The sequence below is a fragment of the Chiloscyllium punctatum genome, chromosome 47, assembly GCF_047496795.1.
Source record: "Chiloscyllium punctatum isolate Juve2018m chromosome 47, sChiPun1.3, whole genome shotgun sequence".
NCBI classification, from domain to species: Eukaryota; Metazoa; Chordata; class Chondrichthyes; order Orectolobiformes; family Hemiscylliidae; genus Chiloscyllium; species Chiloscyllium punctatum.
Window position 1 is genome coordinate 25516839 of NC_092785.1, and position 19935 is coordinate 25536773.

A 19935-nucleotide genomic window follows, 5' to 3' on the forward strand; every position below is an offset into this window, starting at 1 on the left:
GGAACAAGTTACAGACAGGAATCTAATGGAGGGGATTGGGGATTTTATATATATGGAACAGCAGATATGAGGGAGTGAATTACAGACTGGAATCTAATCAAGGGGTTTGGGCAATTCATTTATTAGATAACCAAAACTGTCACACTGATTAGCTTCATTTGACATGGGATTTTGAACAGAATAAAGGTTAAAAAAAAATCAGTGAATGAATTAGAGGCCCCCCATTCAATTTATTTTCATCTTTCAGAATGCAAGAATGGATAAACTTCAAACCTGTCCATGCCGACCAGATATCCCAACCCAATCCAGTCCCACCTGCCAGCACCCGGCCTATTCATATGCCTTTTAAATGTTGCAATTGTACCAGCCTCCCCCACTTCCTCTGGCAGCTCATTCCATACACGTACCACCCTCTATGTGAAAAAGTTGCCCCTTAGGTCTCTTTTATATCTCACACTCAACCTATGCCCTCTAGTTCTGGACTCCCCGACCCCAGGGAAAAGACTTTGTCTATTTATCCTATCCATGCCCCTCATGATTTTGTAAACCTCTATAAGGTCACCCCTCAGCCTCCGATGCTCCAGGGAAAACAGCACCAGCCTGTTCAGTCTCTCCCTATAGCTCAAATCCTCCAACCCTGGCAACATCTGGGTGGGAATGTCTTCTCTCACTGTTGAGTGTCTTTGGAACTCCCTGCCACAGAGAGCTTTGTGTTTTGTGTGTGTGTTGGGGGCAGAGATCTAGTGTCTATTCGAGGTTGAGATAGGCAGTTTCTTGATTGGTTGGATAATCAACGGTTATGGGCAAAGTGGATATGAGGAATGTTGGATTAATCATGATCCTACTGAATGGGTGGAACAAACTCAAGGAGCTGAACATCTACATTGTTCTAATTTCTTATGTCCTGAAAGGGAGTAATAGCAGATGACATGAGTTAATTGATCAGACACTCCTCGAGACAATTAGGAGCCAGCATCATCCAGGCCAATTAGAATGTAATAACAGCACTGATCTGACAATAGGGCATGGCTTGGAAATAGCAAGCAGCAGCTTTCAGTGACCAAAATGCGTGCACCAAGTTTGTAACTGAACTTAACATCGCCTGCTGTCCAGTCAGAAACACAAGGACATCGAGGTAGTGGAGTGGGTCCAGAAATCGAGTGTCAACTCCATGCCCCGAGCCAAACGGAAAAGCAAAGCTGCAGTATGCCTTTCAATTCAACACCCTGCTTTATGAAGCATTACTTTATTACTTTAGTAATGTTTCCAAAACCACTTCATCAGACTGTCTCCTGTTGCCTGAACTGGTTAAAGTCTCAAACAAAACAAAACAAAAGTTAGGATATGTTTAATTGGTAACCTAAACTTTCAGCGGTGAGACTTGCGAAGAGCAGAGAAGGGCGAGAAGACTTTTAACAGAGCTATTAAAAATCAGCAAATATTTAACAAAGTAAATGGGAAGGGCCTGCTTTCAGTGACTACAGATTTGAAACAAGACAACACTCATTGAAGGTAATTGGTGAATTAACCAAAGCCAACCTGACAGCATTCTTCTTCACGCTGCGGGTTGCTGTGGTCTGAGACACACTCACTGAAAGGGAAATGGAAACTAATGCAATGGGACCTCATCAAGAGAAATCAGCTAAATGTATGAAACCTCTGCAAGATTAAAAGTGTGGGACAAATTCGACCACACTTCAACAAGCTCAAAGATGGCCAAATGTGCCCCTTCTGAACTCTAAGTGTGTGATGTTACTGTACAGAACCACGATAATATCAGCCAATCACTTGCAGACATTACCTGGCATGTAGAAACATATCAGGGAGGTGTTTGGAAACGATTTGAGGCACTGAAGGATGGCCCGATTAATAAAGGGGCATTTTCAGCAATCCAATCCTCTTGGCCAGCTTTACAGCTGAGGTTCATCTTGACAACATGAAGAGGTCAACGGTGATCAGTGCTGAGAGAGATCAGCCTTGATCCCTGTGACTAAGATAGTCATGTGGCCTATTTGCTTTTTAACCTCCTCTTTCCCTGTGCAATCCCAACTTCAATCGCTTCAACAGAAGAGGAACCTTTGGACTAAAATGGAACATCAGCTGGCGACATTTCGGGAGGGAATGAAGGATGTCCCAAACCAAAGAGCCACCTTGACTTCAAGAGGGAGCTGCTGTTTTCATCTTCAATTCCGAACGGCAAACTGGTCTTTCCAGGATCTTCCAGTAGCAACATTCAACGTGGACTTTGGAAATGCAATTGGGATCTTCTGGCTAAAAATATTAATATGGAGATTGTTTCCTGTTTTACTTCAAGAATGTAGCTCTGGATAACTTCAAGAGCAGCATTTACCTGCCCTCCCAGACCACCACTCTCTCTACTCACCCGAACACCTCTCCCCAAATTACCCAACGTCTCCACAGCACCAACCCTCACCGCAGTCACATCCCTTTGCACAGCTCTGCCCTCAGCACAGGCCTTGCACCACTCCCACCTACCTCCACAGAATGATTCCCACCTCCTACCCTCTAATCAGAAACCTTACATGTGTGCACCACCCACAAACAGAGTAGGTTACAGAAGTGAGGCGGGTTGCAAGAGGTGATAGAGACATGGAGATTTGTAGCAGCTGAAAGAGCACAGAGAAGTTGCCACAGACAGGGAAGGTTGCAGGAGCCTGGGACAGTACAAGAGAGAGGGAGTTTTGTAGCTGTTGCAGGAGGTTATAACATTGGGAGGTTCAAGGAGCTGCAAAGGTTAAAAAGATAGAAATAGTTGTTGGAGTCTGAGGTTACAGACTTCGAGATTTCAATGGGCTGAGATTACAGAGATAGGGGGTGGAGGAGGTTAAAGAGGTAGGGAGGCAGTGTAGGGGCCAAATGAGGTTATGGAGATAGGGAGGGTGTAGGGAATAGAGGAGGTTATAGACGTAGAGAGGGATGTAGGGTCTAGAGGAGGTTACAGAGATAGGGAGGGGTGTGTTACCTGATGGAGGTTAGACACGGAGGAGTATAGAACCTGTATGGGCTTATAGATGTAGAGAGCATCCAGGACCTGAAGGAGATTACAGAGAAAGGGAGAGCGGGGGAATTGTAAAGGCTGAAGGGGGTTACAGAGATAGGGAGGGGTGTAGGGACTACAGTAGATTACAGAGAAAGGGAAGGGTATAGGGTCTGGAGGAGTTTATAGAGATAGGAAGGAGTCTAGGGGTTGAAGGAGGTTACAAAGATAGGGATGGTTGTCTGACTTGAATAAGATGGTGGCTGGACATAAAGCATACAGAAATGCGGAGGTTTTATGGGACTGGAAGATATATGCAAGGTGAAGGAGTAATAGGAGATCAGGAAGTATTAGGTGCCTGCAGTGGTCACTGTGAGGGAGTGACCTACCTGCCCACACTGCCTTTAGACAGATACGTGCTGCTGAGCAATACTGAGAGATGTGAAACTATCCACCACTCAAACACCCTCTGACCTTCCTGAAAAGCTTACCATGCACACTCTGAATGAGGACTGAACAGTGAAGGAATAAAACGAAAAAGGCAATGATACATTCCAGGAAACACAGCAGCAAGAGGAAGAATACCAGCATCAATGGCCCCAACTGTAAAACACAAAAGTGGGACACTCCAATCACCACTCTTCAGTGTGGGACCTACCCCTCATCTTTTACTTCTTGAACTCTATTCCTGATCAACAATGCAAACCCCGCCTCTTTCACTGTCTCGCACTCAATCCCCACTTTATAAGAGGTAGACATCTCTCTGAGCCCTGCTTCCTTTCTCTTCTTCCCCACCCAGTGAACTGTCACTGTCTCCTCTCGCCAGCAGTGGCCCCTTCACCCAATCACTGCCCTATCACCATCATCCAATCCAGTGCTTCGGTCTTGAGTGCAGTCTGCAACTCTGACGTTTGCCTTTCTCCCACCAGAGAACTGCTCTACTGTCACGTCCTCCCTCCTCCAGGTACAAACCCAATCCCTTTGCTGTGTCCTGTACCACTTTCTAAGGAACATCTCTTACTCTCCCCACTTCTTTTCGTTAGTATTCACACTGGAAGAGGGCAATGTTAGTGAGAATATGGAGATCCAGGCTACAAGATTAAGTGGGATTGAGGTTGACAAAGAAGAGGTTTTAGCAATTTTTGAAGACCTAAAAATAGATAAGACCCGGGGATAGATGGGATTTATTCTCAGACTCTCTAGGAAGCCCAGGAGCCTTTGGCTTCAATTCTTATGTCATCGTTGTTGACAGGAGTAGTGCCAGAAGACAGGAAGACAGCAAATGCTGTTCCCTTGTTTAAGAAGGGGAGTCGGGACAACACTGGTAATCACAGGCCAGTGAGCCTTACTTCGGTTGTATATAAGGTGTTGTAAAAGGTTATAAGAGATAGATTTATAATCATCTGGAAAGGAATAATTTAATTCAGGATAGTCAACAGTTTTGTGAAGGGTGGGTTGTCTCACTAACCTTATTGAGTTCTTTGAGAAGGTGACAAAACAAGTGGATGATGGTAAGGCAGTTGATGTGGTATAAATGGACTTCAATAAGGTGCTAGATAAGGTTCCACACAGTAGGCTATTGTACGAAATAGGGAGTTTTGGGATTGAAGGTGATTTAACGGTTTGGATCAGAAATTGACTGGCTGAAAGGTTGATGAGAAATATTCATCCTGGAGCTCAGTTACCAGTGGTGTGTCCCAAGGATCTGTTTTGGTGCTACTGCTGTTTGTCATTTTTATAAATGACCTGGATGTGGGCGTAGAAGGATGCGTTAGTAAATTTGCAGATGACACTAAGGTAGAGTTGTGGATAGTGCCAAAGGATGTTTTGGGTTATTGTGGGATATAGATAAGATGCAGAGATGGGCTGAGAAGTGGCAAATAGAATTTAACGAGGAAAAGAGTGAGGTAGTTCACTTCAGAAGTAACAGGAATGTAGAGTACTCGGCTAATAGTAAAATTCTTGGCAGTGTAAATAAACGGAGAGATCTCGGCGTCCAGGTGCATAAAGTTGCCACCCAGATTGATAAGGCTGTTAAGGCGGCATATGGTGTGTTGGTATTTATTGGTAGGGGGATTGAGTTTCGGAGCCATAAGGTCATGCTTCAGTTGTACAAGACACTGGTAAGGCCTCACCTGAAGTATTGGGTGCAGTTCTGGTCACTGCATTATAAGAAGGACGTGGAAGCTTTGGAGGGAGTTCAGAGGAGATTTACTAGGATGTTGCCTGGTATGGAAGGAAGGTCTTATGAGGAAAGGCTGAGAGAACTGAGGTTGTTTTCACTGGAGAGTAGAAGGTTGAGAGGTGACTTAATCAAAATGTGTAAGATAATCAGAGGGTTAGATAAGGTGGACAGTGAGAGCCTTTTTCCTCAGATAGCGAAGGCTAACATGAGGGGACATAGCTTTAAATTGAGGGGTGATAGATTTAGGACAGCTATCAGGGGTAGTTCCTTTACACAGTAGTAGGGGTGTGGAATGACCTGCCTCCAACAGGAGTAGGCTTGCTGACATTAAGGACATTTAAATGGGCATTGGACATACATATGGACAATAATGGAAGGGTGTAGGTTAGGGGGCATCAGATTAATTTTTGCAGGTCGGCGAAACATCGAGGGCCGAAGGACCTCTACCTCGCTGTAACATTCTATGTTCTCCCCATATCTGACCTGCACCCCAATGCCAAGACTGTCTCTCACTCTTAAATCTGACATCTTGCTAGATTTCTTCCCCGATGAAGTAACCATCTCTCTCTTTTCCCAGCTTTGAATACTGGCTCTCTCTCTCTCTCTCTTCCCTCTAGCCTCTCTCTCCACCACCCCCTGCCCCCTTATTCCAAAGCACTGTCTCCACTTTGTACCACTGACTCCTTCTCTCCCTCTTTGAGAACAACCTCCCTTCCTCTCAAGTATCTGCTTTCTATTCTTCTCTTCCACTTTCTAAATCTTACTACTGCCGAACACTCACAACGGAAGAGCTACTCACAAAGTAAAAGCTTGAGGTTAGTGGTTCCATCAAGTTGAGTGTGACAAAGTAAACTCCTGTGCCGACAACAGCTGCGATACAGCTGACTATGTGCATCACTATTATTGCTTGTTTCTGCAGGAAGTTTAAACAGGTTACTTTGCAATCAGCTCATTATCAAATCCACTTACAACTAAGATGTCCTCTCCCTTCTGGAGGAACTACTAACTGTGCCTCTCCCCTCTCACGTCTTCCTGAAATCGTTGACCACATCAGTGTCTCTTCTCCAGCCCTCTGGACCCAAAGAATAGGGAAAGTACAGGAGGAGTTCATTTGGCCCACATGCATGTCCAGTCTCAATGAAGCAGTGACTCAACTAGCGCCCCTCCCTGGTCAACTTCCTGTTGTCCTGTGCATTCTTCCTTTGCAGATAACTTCCTGTTGAATTCCTCAACTGAAGCTGTAGCCACCAAACTCCTGGGCACCTAATTCCGAATCCTAACGACTCAGGGTGGCAAAAAGCTCTGTTGCTGTCATTTCTTTTGTCAATTGAATTCAGTTTTCTTCTGATTCCTGATCAGTTTATTTGTATTTATTCTATCCAAATCACTCATGCTTTCAAACATATTAGAACCTTCTCCTCTTGAAGAAAGAGGATCCAAACTTCTCCAATTTATCTGCAAAACAGATGACCCTCAGCCCTGCAACTATTTTTGTAAACTTTTTCTGCAATCTTTCAGAAAAGTCTGGTGCCAAATACACCAGCTGTGACCCAGTATTCTACACAAGTTGCCCTGTCCAAAGAATAACCATTAACTACTCTGTACTGCTTCTCGACACTCAGACAATTTTGGATCCATTTTTCTGCTATTTCTTTATCGAGGGAACTGCAGAGACTTTACCAAATGCCTTTTGTAATTTCCCCAGTTAATTATTCTTACCCTGAATTGTTCCAAGTACTTGCCTAAAGTAAACCTAAACCTTTCATGATAATGACCACCGTCCCTCAATGCTCTCCACTCAACACACCTCACTCCCAAGAATCATCAACCAAACCAACCTTTCGATTGTCATCCATTTTAACTCCCCCTCCCATTCCCCCGATGACATGTCCATCTTTGGCCTCCTCCACTGTCAGAGTGGAAACCCTTTGTCAGGACTGGGGAGGGGGAGCCCAAATGTTATTGATGCTTACAGACCAATGGACTCAATATTGATTTCACCAACTTCAAAATCCCTCCACCCCCAACCTTATCCCATGTCTAACCCCACCCTTCCCCCCCCCTCGCCTCCCTGATCTGACCTAACCTGCCCATCTTCCTACTCACCGATCTGCTCCAACTTTCCCACTGATCAATCACTAAAACCCTCTACCTTCACTCACCTATCAAGTTCCCACCTACCTTTCCCCCATCCCCATTAACACCTCCCTCTACATACTATTGGGATCCCCTCCCTCCTCCCCAGTCCTGACGAAGGGTTTCCACCCAGAACGTTAACTTTCCTACTCTTTGGATGCTGTCTGACCTATTGTGCTTTTCCAGTTTCACATCTATTGACTCTGACTTTCAGCATCCGCAGTCCATGTTTGCTCCATGTTTGTTTGACTGAAATTGTGCTGATTCTGAAAATTGTCCTGAACACATTCTAGGAACTCTATTGTACAACTGTCCCAGTCCAAATCACATGATTAAAATTCATTATACTTACTCAACAATTCTTATATTTCTTCATAATGTCCCTGTAAACTGGTGATGGTTTATAGATAGCAACAAGGAATATAGCTGCACTCTTTTTGTTCGCAGAAAACTAATTCAAACCTTCAATCCTCTGGATATCTCTTCCTTGTACTGCAAAATTCTCCTTAGTAATCATGACTTTTCTCCACCCTTCTTTCCTGAAAATCTTGTATCCACAAATTGTTAAAAATCACACACACCAGGTTATAGCCCAAAACGTTTGTTTCGAAGCACTAACGTTAACAACCACCTGATGAAGGAGCAGCATTCTGAAAGCTAGTGTCTGTTGAATTATAACCTGATGTTGTGTGATTTTTAACTTTGTCCACCCCAGTCCAACACCAGCACCTCCACGTCATGACAAATAGTTATGCTTGTCCAGATGTGTCCTGCTGAGGGCCAGGTTTCAGTTATACCCACAACATTATATTTCCATGTGCCTATAACTCACCAGTCTTATTTACCTCACTCCACACATTCAGATAAATCCTCAGATGGACATTATTCCTTTCAACTCAGCATGAAGCAACAACTATCTTGGTCTTTGCTCTTTGTACAAATCTCCGCCCACTCCATCCTCCCCATCTCAGCTTTTCAGCTGATCTTTCTATACACTGTTCTCTTATCTACTCACCTGATTTTCTTTTGGAAGACTCTGAACTTTCAATCTAACTCTCTGTCTTTGACATTCAATGGAATTGTTGCATATGAATCCCCCATTACCCACGTGCTGAGGGCTGACCAATGAGCTGTCAAAGCCACAAGCTCTCCCTGCGTGAAGGACAAGCTCATAGATAACATGGCGTACTAACTCCACAGTTGACAGACTTTCCCTACACATTGGCATCCTTTTTTATTATCACTTCTAGGCTCCCATATACCAAAGCTAATTCAGTTCAAATGTTCCCAGACTCATCCAAAAAGAAATCCTGTTTCAGTTGAGGTCCAGTCTACCAGGCCTGCTCAGGTCCCATTTCCCTTGAGTTTATGTTCCTGTCCCAGAAATCAAAAACACTCCTCTCCAGTACATTATCTTTCCAGCCACTTACTTATCTATTTTACGCTTGTACTGCCACATTCACTTAAGCATTATACTGCAAATAAAATGGCGATAACAACTGGGCTTGGGTTAGTTTATATCGTAAATTCCCCTGGAGGATTTGAGGAGGGGATCTTCAGGACAAACTGTGACCAGGTCATGCAACACAATCCCAAGAAGTTAAAATGTTAAAAATACTTACGAGGTGGATATTCGCAGTGTTTATAATGTCCACCACCAGTGATCCTGCTATGATAAACTGTGGGATAGAAGTACACTGTGTAAGAAACATTGGTGGTGTAACAATAATTGTAAACTGAATATCAAAACACTTTGCAGCATACTCTGTTTTTGTAAATACATATGTAAAGGATTAAAATGTATGTGTACAGCATGAAGTAGCAATTATTTTGTTCTTTGTATAAGTCTCCACCCATTCCATCCTCATCACAGCTTTTCAGCTGATCTTTCTCTCCACTTTTCTCTCAACTACTCACCTGATTTTCTTTTGGAAGAGTCTGAACTTTCAATCTAACTATCTGTCTTTGACATTCAATAGAACTGTCACACATGAATCTCCCAATACTCTCACGCTGAGGGCTGACCAATGATCTGCCAAGCTCTCCCTGCCAGAAGGACAAGCTCACAGATGACAGAGGAGCACCATCGCTTGTGAGTGCCCATCCAAGTGACACACCATCCTGTCACGGAACTATATGGCAGTTCACTCATTGTCTATGGATCAATATCCTGGAGCTCCCTTCCTCACAGAACTGTGGGCATACCGAGACCCAAAAATCTATAGCAGTATAAAATCACAGCTCATGAGCACTTTCCCAACAGCTGTTAGGAAGGAATAATAAATACTGATTTAGGCAGCTACCTCCACATACCTTGAATAAACATATTAAGAAAATTACTTTGATCACTATCTGTGGTAGCAAGTTCTACATCTCACCACTATGAGTGAACAAAATTTTTCACAATTCCCCAAGGGATTTATTTGGATCTTTTATCCATGCCTTCTCGGTTTTCAAATGGCTCCAACATTTTGGTGCTCAGCTTGAGTTCCACCAGGATTACTAAACTGCCAACCTCATTACAAAAATGGACAGCTTTACAAGTGAGGTGAGAGTGACTGTCCCTTGACATAAAAGCAGTACTTGAACAGGTTAGGCATCAAGAGGCCCAAACAAAACCAGTGTTGGTAGGAATCAGGGGAAATCTCTCAGTTTTTTGGAGCCGTACCTGATACGAAGAAAGTTGGTTGTTGGAGGTCAGTCATCTCAGACTAGCATGTCATTGCAGGAATTCCTCAGGGTCTTGTCTGAGGCCCTATGATCTTCAGCTGCTTTATCAATGACCTTCCCTCCAGCATAAGATCAGAAGTGTCCATGCTCGCTGATGACTGCACAATGTTCAGCACCATTTGTGACTCCTCAGATACTGAAGCAGCTCATGTTCATAAGCAACAAAACATGGACAGCAGCCAGGCTTGGGCTGATCAGTGGCAAGTAACATGCATGCTACACAAAGGTCATCTCCAACAAGAGATTCTAACCATAGCCCTTTGATATTCAATGGCATTCCATGACTGAACGTCTCCCTATCAACAAACTTGAGTGTTGTATCTGACCAGAAACTGAACTGGACTACCCATGCTGCAAAAACAGGTCAGGGGCTAGGGATTCTGTGTGAGTACTCACATCTTGTCTCTCCAAAATCCTAATCATTATCTAGAAAGCACAAGTCAGAAATCCGGTGGAGTCCTCTCCAGCAGACCTGGATGGGTGCAATTCACACAACACTCAAGGAATTCAACACCATCCTGGACAAGCAACCTGTTTTATTGGAGCCCCTCCCATTACTTAGAAAATTCACTCCCTCACCACTGTCACTCACTGGCAGCATTGTGTACCGTCTACAAGATATTCAGCAGTAACCACCAAGGGACTTTCCAAAGCTGGCATTTCTACCACCCAGGAGCACAAAGGTAGCAAAAGCAAAGGAATACCACCACATACAACTTGTCCTTCCAGGCGACGCATCATCCTGACATGGAATTGCATCTACATTCCTTCACTTGTCAGGTGAAAATTCTGGAATTCTCTTTCTAATCAACACCCCAATGACTGTGGTTCACCACTAACTTCTTTGGAACAATTCAGCACAGGAAATAAATGCCAGCCCTAGCTAGAGGCTGACATTGCATGACTGAAGGAAAAAGATGATGTCTCTGCAATGACAGCTGAGAAGAACATTGTGGATTTTAAAAATCAGTTATGAATGTAGGAAATGCTTAAAATATTCAGTAAGTCTGGCAGCATATTTCCTCTTGTCAACACCATGAGAACTTTACACCTTCCATTAAGTTACATTCATAGAGAAAATGAGTTCCAGTTTGTTTAAGGTCTTCAAATAGGTGTTCCAGAATTGGCCTTTGAAAACTGAGATGAAGTGACATTCCCGTATTCACAGGGCTGTGAATCTTTGAAATTCTCTAGCCTGGAGATTCAGGGGTATTCAACGATTGTGTTTATTCAAAGGCTGAGCTCTTTCGACTCTGAGCCAAGGGTTATGAAGTTTGGGTGAAACAGTAGAAGCGAGAGAGAAACCAGCAGTGATCACACTGAATACTCTTATTTTTGCTCTTGTGAATTTCCTTGGCCTTTTGAGTGATTTGTCAATATCGATAAGAAAACAAACGCACCAAAACTCCTGTCCACCAGGGAATCCCGATTAAAACAGCAAAGATGTAACTTTCAGTGAAATTCAGGGAAATACTGAACACCACCTGAGTGATTCCAATCATTATCTCGGTGATCTGCAAGAGAAGAAGAGTTCAGCTGTAATTCCACACCAGAATGTTAAGTTACTCAAATGGCAGGATGACAATAGTACAGGTTTAGCAACAAAAACTCCTGGGTGAGACAGATAGAAATTATCATCCAGGATTTGGGTGAGAGAGAGAAACATTAGTTAGAGTTCATGACAGATGAAAACTTGAGACTATAACACAGAGGAGGTGTGAAACCATTCAGGATTTGTGCGTGACAGGAAAATATCAGGCAGGATTTGTTTGAGTTCCTCAGGATGTGAGGCTGTTACTAGTGGAGTACAGAAAGGGTCAGTGCAAGCATATATATCCAAGCATACATATAAAAAATACATATTTTTTATATATATGCTTGGATGTGCCGACCAATTATAATATTTTCCAATTTGCTGATAGCACCAAACTGAGTTGAGGGGACGAGAAGGGGACAGGGAAGAGGGAGCAAGCTGTTTGGAAGGTGCAAAGAAGCCTCAAGAGGACTTTGACAGGCTAAGTAAATGGGTTGGAACATGACAAATGTATATAATGTAAATAGAGGCAGATTATTCACTTTGGCAGAATAAACTGAAAGACAATATTTCTTAAATAATTATCAGTTGGGAAATGCCAATTTCCAAAGGAATCTGAGTGGCTTTCTTGAGAAATCATTAAACGGTAGCATGTAGGTGCAGAAAGCTATTATAAAGGAAAACAATTCATTTTGAGAGAATCTGAGGACAGAGGAATACAACCGCAATTGTCTAGAACTTTAGTGAGACGTCATATTGAGCAGTGTGTAGAGGAAATACTTGCCAGGGAGGGAGTACAATGTAGGTTTACCAGATTAATCCCTGGGATGGTGGGATGTTTACATGGGGAGAATGGGAAACTGAGTCTGAGTCTGCAGAATTTCAAACAACAAGAAGTGATCTCATTGTAACTTTAAAATTTTTCCAAGGGCTAGATGGTGACATCTTGAAAAATGTCCATATTACAGAGGAGAATGTGCTGGATGTCTTGAAATGCATGAAGGTGGATAAATGCCCAGGACCTGAACAGGTGAACCTTAGAACTCTGTGGGAGGCTAGAGAAGTCATTGCTGGGCCTCTTGCTGAGATATTTGTATCGTTGATAGTCACAGGTGAGGTGCTGGAAGTCTGGAGGGTGGCAAATGTGGTGCCACTGTTTAAGAAGGGCGGTAAGGACAAGCAAGGGAACTATAGACCAGTGAGCTGACGTCGATGCTGGGCAAGTTGTTGGAGGGAATCCTGAGGGACAGGATGTACATGTATTTGGAAAGGCAAGGACTGATTAGGGATAGTCAACATGGCTTTGTGCGTGGGAAATCATGTCTCACAAACTTGATTAAGCTTTTTGAAAAAGTAACAAAGAGGAGTGACGAGGGCACAGTGGTAGATGTGATCTATATGGACTTCAGTAAGGCGTTCGACATGGTTCCCCATGGGAGACTAGTTAGTAAGGTTAGATCTCATGGAATACAGGGAGAACTAGCCATTTGGATACAGGTCTGGCTCAAATAAAAAAAGCAAAGGATGGTGGTGGAGGGTTGTTTTTCAGACTGGAGGCCTGTGACCAGTGGAGTGTCTCAAGAATCAGTGCTGACTCCACTTCTTTTCGTCATTTACAGAAATGATTTGAATGTGAACATAAAAGGTATACTTAGTAAGTTTGCAGATGACACCAAAATTGGAGGTGTAGTGGATAGCAAAGAAGGTTACCTCAGATTACAACAGGATCTTGATTAGGTAGGCCAAAGGGCTGAGAAGTGGCAGATGGAGTTTAATTTAGATAACTGCGAGGTGCTGCATTTCGGGCAAGCAAATCTTAGCAGGATTTATACACTTAATGGTAAGGTCCGAGGGAGTGTTGCTGAACAAAAAGACCTTGGAGTGCAGGTTCATAGCTCCTTGAAAGTCAAGTCACAGGTAGATAGGATAATGAAAAAGGCGTTTGATATGCTTTCCTTTATTGGTCAGAGTATTGAGTACAGGAGTTGGGAGGTCATGTTGCAGTTGTACAGCATATTGGTTCGGCCACTGTTGGAATATTGCATGCAAGTCTGGTCTCCTAAGGTTTATAAGGACGTTGCCAAGGTTGGAGGATTTGAGCTACAGAAAGAGGCTGAACAGGCTGGGGCTGTTTTCCCTGGAGCGTCGGAGGCTGAGGGGTGACCTTATACAGGTTTACAAAATCATGAGGGACATGGATAGGATAAATAGACAAAGTCTTTTCCCTGGGGTTGGGGAGTCCAGAACCATAGGGCATAGGTTTAGGGTGAGAGGGTCAAAGATACACAAGAGACCTAAGGGGCAATATTTTCACGCAGAAGGTGGTACATGTACGGAACGAGTTGCCAGAGGAGGTGGTGGAGGCTGGTACAATTGCAACATTTAAAAGGCATTTGGATGGGTATATGAATAGGAAGGGTTTGGAAGGACATGGGTCGGGTGCTGGCAGGTGGGACTAGATTGGGTTGGGATATCTGGTCGGCATAGAGGGGTTGGACCGAAGGGTCTGTTTCCATGCTGTATATCTCTAGGACTCTATGACTGAAGGATGAATATACATAGGATTTCAATGTGTATTACCTCTGGAACCAGGAGCCATAATCTCAAAGGGAAGGGAGAGGCCTGTTAAGACTGAGATGAAGAGGAATTTCTTTATTGAGAGAATGGTAACTCTTCACAATTCTCTTCCCCAAAGGACTGGGAAAACTCAATCATTAAACAAGTTTGAGATAGAACTGGTTTGACTTCTGGAGTGTAATGTCATAAGAAATGTGAAGAAAGTGAGGGAAAATGATATTAAGGACATGGTTAGTCATGATCTGCACTATTGAGACAGACTCGATGTACTTACATTTCAATGACAGATCAAGAAAAAAACGTCATTTCGGGTTTGTTGTGGGAAACAGTGAAATATCAGGCATGATTTTAAAGTTATGGGAGGATAGCAGACGGAACCATGTCAGCAAGAGAGAGATATGAAATAGCTTTCATCTGTGAAAGAGGGAAATATCAGGCCAGCTCTGTGACAGAGAGAATATCTGACACAACTGGAGAGAACCATCAGAGGTTGGTGTGCTCGAAAAGACATTATGATACATCTGAGTTAGCTCAGTTGGCTGGACAGCTGGTTTGTTATACAGAGTAACAGCAAACAAGTTTGATTCCTGAGGCTACAGTGAAGGACATTCCTTCTCAACCTCTCCCCTCAACTGACCCTCAAATGACAGAGCAGCTCGAGCGCCTGGCAGGAACTTTTAATTTGACGCGACAGGAATTGTGTGAGAGAGAAAGTGGGAAAAACCAAAACTTGGTGTTGTGAGAAGAAGGAATATCAGTGAAGGATTATATGTGAGATACAGGAATATCAGACAGGGGTGTATGTGTGAGAGAGATGAATATCAGACAGGGTATATGCATGAGAGAGAGGAATATCAGACACGGTTTGTGAGTGAGAGAAAGGAATATCAGAAAAGGGTCTATGTATGAGAGAGAGGAATATCAAACAGAGGTTTATCTGTGAGAGACAGGAATATCAGTCAGGGGTGTATGTGTGAGAGAGATGAATATCAGAAATGATTTGTGAATGAGAGAAAGGAATATCAGACAGGGGTGTATGAGTGAGAGACAAGAATATCAGACAGGGGTTTATGTGTGAGAGAGGAATATCAGACAGGGGTTCTTGTGAGAGAGAGATTAATACCAGACAAGGTTTCTGTGTGAGAGACAGGAATATCAGTCAGGGGTTCATGTGTGAGGGAGAGGAATATCAGACAGGGGTTTATGTGTGAGAGACAGGAATATCAGACAGGGGTTTATCTGTGAGAGACAGGAATATCAGTCAGGGTTTGTGTGTGACAGACAGGAATATCAATCATCCATTCCTGATGAAGGGCTGATGCCCAAAACGTCGATTATCCTGTTCCTTGGATGCTGCCTGACCTGCTGCGCTTTTCCAGCAACACATTTTCAGACAGGAATATCAGTCAGGGGTGTATGTGTGAGAGACAGGAATATCAGACAGGGGTGTATGTGTGAGAGAGATGAATATCAGACGGGTATATGCATGAGAGAGAGGAATATCTGACACGGTTTGTGAGTGAGAGAAAGGAATATCAGAAAAGGGTCTATGTATGAGAGAGAGGAATATCAAACAGAGGTTTCTGTGTGAGAGACAGGAATATCAGTCAGGGGTGTATGTGTGAGAGAGATGAATATCAGAAAGGATTTGTGAGTGAGAGAGAGGAATATCAGACAGGGGTTTATGTGTGAAAGAGGAATATCACACAGGCGTTTCTGTGTGAGAGACTGCAATATCAGACAGGGTTTATGTGTGAGACAGAGGAATATCAGACATGGTTTGTGTGTAAGAGACAGGAATATCAGACAGGGGTTTATGTGTGAGAGAGGAATATCCGACAGGGGTTCTTGTGAGAGAGAGATTAATACCAGACAAGGTTTCTGTGTGAGAGATAGGAATATCAGTCAGGGGTGTATGTGAGAGAGAGATGAATATCAGACAAGGGTTTATGTGTGAAAGAGGAATACCAGACAGGGTTTATGTGCGAGAGACTGGAATATCAGACAGCAGTTTATGTATGAGAGAGAGGAATATTAGACAGGGTTTGTGTGTGAGAGACAGGAATATCAGACAGGGTTTATGTGTGAGAGAGAGGAATATCACACAGAGGTTCATGCGTGACAGACAGGAATATCAGACAGGGGGCTATGTGTGAGAGACAGGAAAATCAAACAGGGTTTGAGTGCAAGAGACAGGAATATCAGACAGGGTTTGTGTGTCAGAAACAGGAATATCAATCAGGGGTTTTTGTGTGTGAGAGAGAGGAATATCACGCAGGGGTTTATGTGTGTGAGAGAGGAATATCAGGCAGGGGTTTATGTGTGAGAGAGAGGAATATCAGGCAGGGGTTTATGTGTGAGAGAGAGAAATATCAAATAGGGGTTTATGTGAGAGAGAGAGAGGAATACCACGCAGGGGTTAATGTGCGAGAGACAGGAATATCAGACAGCAGTTTATGTATGAGAGAGAGGAATATCAGACAGTGGTTGATGCGTGAGAGACAGGAATATCAAAAAGGGGTTAATGTGTGAGGGGGAGGAATATCAGAAAGGGGTTAACGTGTCAGAGACACGAATATCAAATAGGGGTTTATGCGTGTGAGAGACAGGAATATCAGACAGGGTTTATATCTGAGAGAGAGGAATATCAGACAGGGATTATGTGTGAGAGAGAGAAATATCAGACAGGGGTTTGTGTGTGAGGGGGAGGAATATCAGAAAGGGGTTAACGTGTCAGAGACACGAATATCAAATAGGGGTTTATGCGTGTGAGAGACAGGAATATCAGACAGGGTTTATGTCTGAGAGAGAGGAATATCAGACAGGGGTTTGTGTGTGAGGGGGAGGAATATCAGAAAGGGGTTAATGTGTCAGAGACATGAATATCAAATAGGGGTTTATGCGTGTGAGAGACAGGAATATCAGACAGGGTTTATATCTGAGAGAGAGGAATATCAGACAGGGATTATGTGTGAGAGAGAGAAATATCAGACAGGGGTTTGTGCGTGAGGGGGAGGAATATCAGAAAGGGGTTAACGTGTCAGAGACACGAATATCAAATAGGGGTTTATGCGTGTGAGAGACAGGAATATCAGACAGGGAGTCATGTGTGAGAGAGATGAATATCAGACAGTGGTTGATGCGTGAGAGACAGGAATATCAAAAAGGGGTTAATGTGAGAGACAGGAATATCAGACAGCAGTTTATGTATGAGAGAGAGGAATATCAGATAGGGGTTCATGTGTGAGAGACAGGAATATCAGAAAGGGGGTTTTGTGTGAGAGAAAGGAATATCAGACAGGGTTTATGTGTGAGAGGGAAAGGAATATCAGCTAGCAGTTCATGTGTGAGAGACAGGAATATCAGACAGGGTTTCTTTTGTGAGAGAGAGGAATACCAGACAGGGTTTATGTGTGAGAGACAGGAATATCAAAAAGGGGTTAATGTGTGAGAGACAGGAATATCAGACAGCAGTTTATGTATGAGAGAGAGGAATATCAGACAGGGTTTATGTGTGAGAGAGAGGAACATCAGACACGGTTTGTGTGAGAGAGAAAGGAATATCAGACAGGGGTTTATGTGTGTGAGAGAGGAATATCAGACGCGGTTTGTGTGAGAGAGAAAGGAATATCAGATAGGGGTTGATGTGTGAGAGAGAGGAATACCACACAGGGGTTTATGCGTGAGAGACAGGAATATCAGACATGGCTTGTGTGAGAGAGAGGAATATCAGACAGGGGTTTGTGTGTGTGAGAGAAGAATATCAGACAGGGTTTACGTGCAAAAGCGAGGAATATCAGACAGGGTTTATCTGTGAGAGACAGGAATATCAGTCAAGGGTATATGTGTGAGAGAGAGATATATCAGACAGAAGTTTATGTGGCACAGTGGTTAGCACTGCTGCCTCACAGCGCCAGAGACCCGGGTTCAATTCCCGCCTCAGGCGACTGACTGTGTGGAGTTTGCACATTCTCCCCTTGTCTGCGTGGGTTTCCTCCGGGTGCTCCGGTTTCCTCCCACAGTCCAAAGATGTGCAGATCAGGTGAATTGGATATGCTAAATTGTCCTTAGTGTTAGGTAAGGGGTAAATGTAGGGGTATGGGTGGTTTGCGCTTCGGCGGGTCGGTGTGGACTTGTTGGGCTGAAGGGTTTCCACACTGTAAAGTAATCTAATCTAAATATCAGACAGGGGTTTGTGTGTGAGAGAGGAATATCAGTCAGGGTTTATGGATGAGAGAGAGGAATATCACGCAGGGGTTCATGTGTGAGAGAGAGAAATATCAGACAGGGGTTTATGTGTGAGAGACAGGAATATCAGACAGGTGTTTGCGTGTGTGTGAGAGGAATATCAGTCAGGGGTTTATGTGTGAGAGACAGGAATATCAGACAGGTGTTTGCGTGTGTGTGAGAGGAATATCAGTCAGGGGTTTATGCATGAGAGACAGGAATATCAGTCAGGGGTTCATGTGTGAGAGAAAGGAATATCAGACATAGGTTTACGTATGAGAGTGAGGAATGTCAGAAAAGATTTATGTGTGAGAGATGAATATCAGCAGGGGTTTCTGTGTGAGAGACAGGAATATCAGACAGGGGTTCGTGTGTGAGACAGAGGAATATCAGACAGGAGTGTATGTGTGAGAGACAGGAATGCCAGAAAGGATTTATGTGTGAGAGAGAGGAGTATAGACCGGGGTTTATGTGTGTGTGAGAGGAATATCAGACCGGGGTTTATGTGTGAGAGTGTGGAATATTAGACCGGGGTCTATGTGTGGGAGAGAGAGGAGAATATCAGATTGGGGTTTATGTGTGAGAGAGAGGAATATCAAACAGGGTTTAGGTGTGAGAGAGAGGAATACCAGACACGGGTTTATGTGTGAGGGAGAGGAATATCAGACAGGGTTTATGCGTGACAGACAGGAATATCAGACAGGCTTTGTGTGTGAGAAAAAGGAATATCAGATATGTTTTATGTGTGAGAGAGAGGAATATGAGACAGTGATTACGAGTGAGAGAGAGGAATGTCAGACATTCTCTAAAATGTGCATTTCAGTCTGACAGACATTTCTGTGGCTTAATGGAATGCTTTACACATTGTTGAAGGCAAGTTGGCTCTGATTGGGAACAGGAAGCCAGTGATAGCAAACCAGGTAGAATGAGCAACAGTTGAAACATGGGTGAAATTGGCATGGAGAAGAAATATTCGGTTCTTACACCAAAAATCTTCATTTCCCTGCTGAAAAAAGAGTTCACAATCCTGAGACAGTCACTCTCCTCCTCGACTATATCTAAGTACAGTGTTGAAATGTTTCTGTATTCAGGTAGCTGGAAGAAAAGGAAGATTAAGCACATTTCAGGGGATTCCAAGGTACTTTGTAGTCAGTGAATGAATAAATGACTCACTGTAAGGGTAAACAAATAAAAATTGTCCATTTTAAGCACAGCAATGTAAGATTTAAGCAGAGATAATCTTATTCAATGATGCAAGCTGAAAGAAAAATATTTGGCTCAGGATTCAAGAAGAATCCATTTTTAACCTCTTTACGCAGGTCACTCAGTTCAGAAGAACCATTGCACTGTTGGAAAGTCAGCACTGAGGGAGCGCTGCACTGTCAGAGGGTCAGTATTGAGGGAGAATCACACTGCCAGAGGGTCAGTACTGCGAGAGTACTGCACTGTCGGAGGGTCAGTACTGAGGGAGCAACACACTGTCAGGAGGTCAGTAACGAACATGTTTGAAAAGTGCTATGAGTCTACTTTGTGTGAACAAAGCTGTTG

The 19935-nt window shown here is 43.5% G+C and overlaps 1 protein-coding gene across 1 annotated transcript in view; it reads right to left on the reverse strand.

Moving 5' to 3' along the window:
- Window positions 1-2150: 2150 nt before the first annotated feature.
- Window positions 2151-19935, reverse strand: part of LOC140468548 (uncharacterized) — a 112953-nt gene continuing 95168 nt past the window's right edge. The window contains exons 18-22 of the mRNA XM_072564638.1: window positions 11450-11563; window positions 8942-8998; window positions 5983-6096; window positions 3490-3601; window positions 2151-2271 (exon numbers count right to left, since the gene is read on the reverse strand). Coding sequence (XP_072420739.1) covers window positions 2234-2271; window positions 3490-3601; window positions 5983-6096; window positions 8942-8998; window positions 11450-11563 — 435 coding nt within the window. The 3' untranslated portion in view covers window positions 2151-2233. The remainder of the gene's footprint in view (window positions 2272-3489; window positions 3602-5982; window positions 6097-8941; window positions 8999-11449; window positions 11564-19935) is intronic.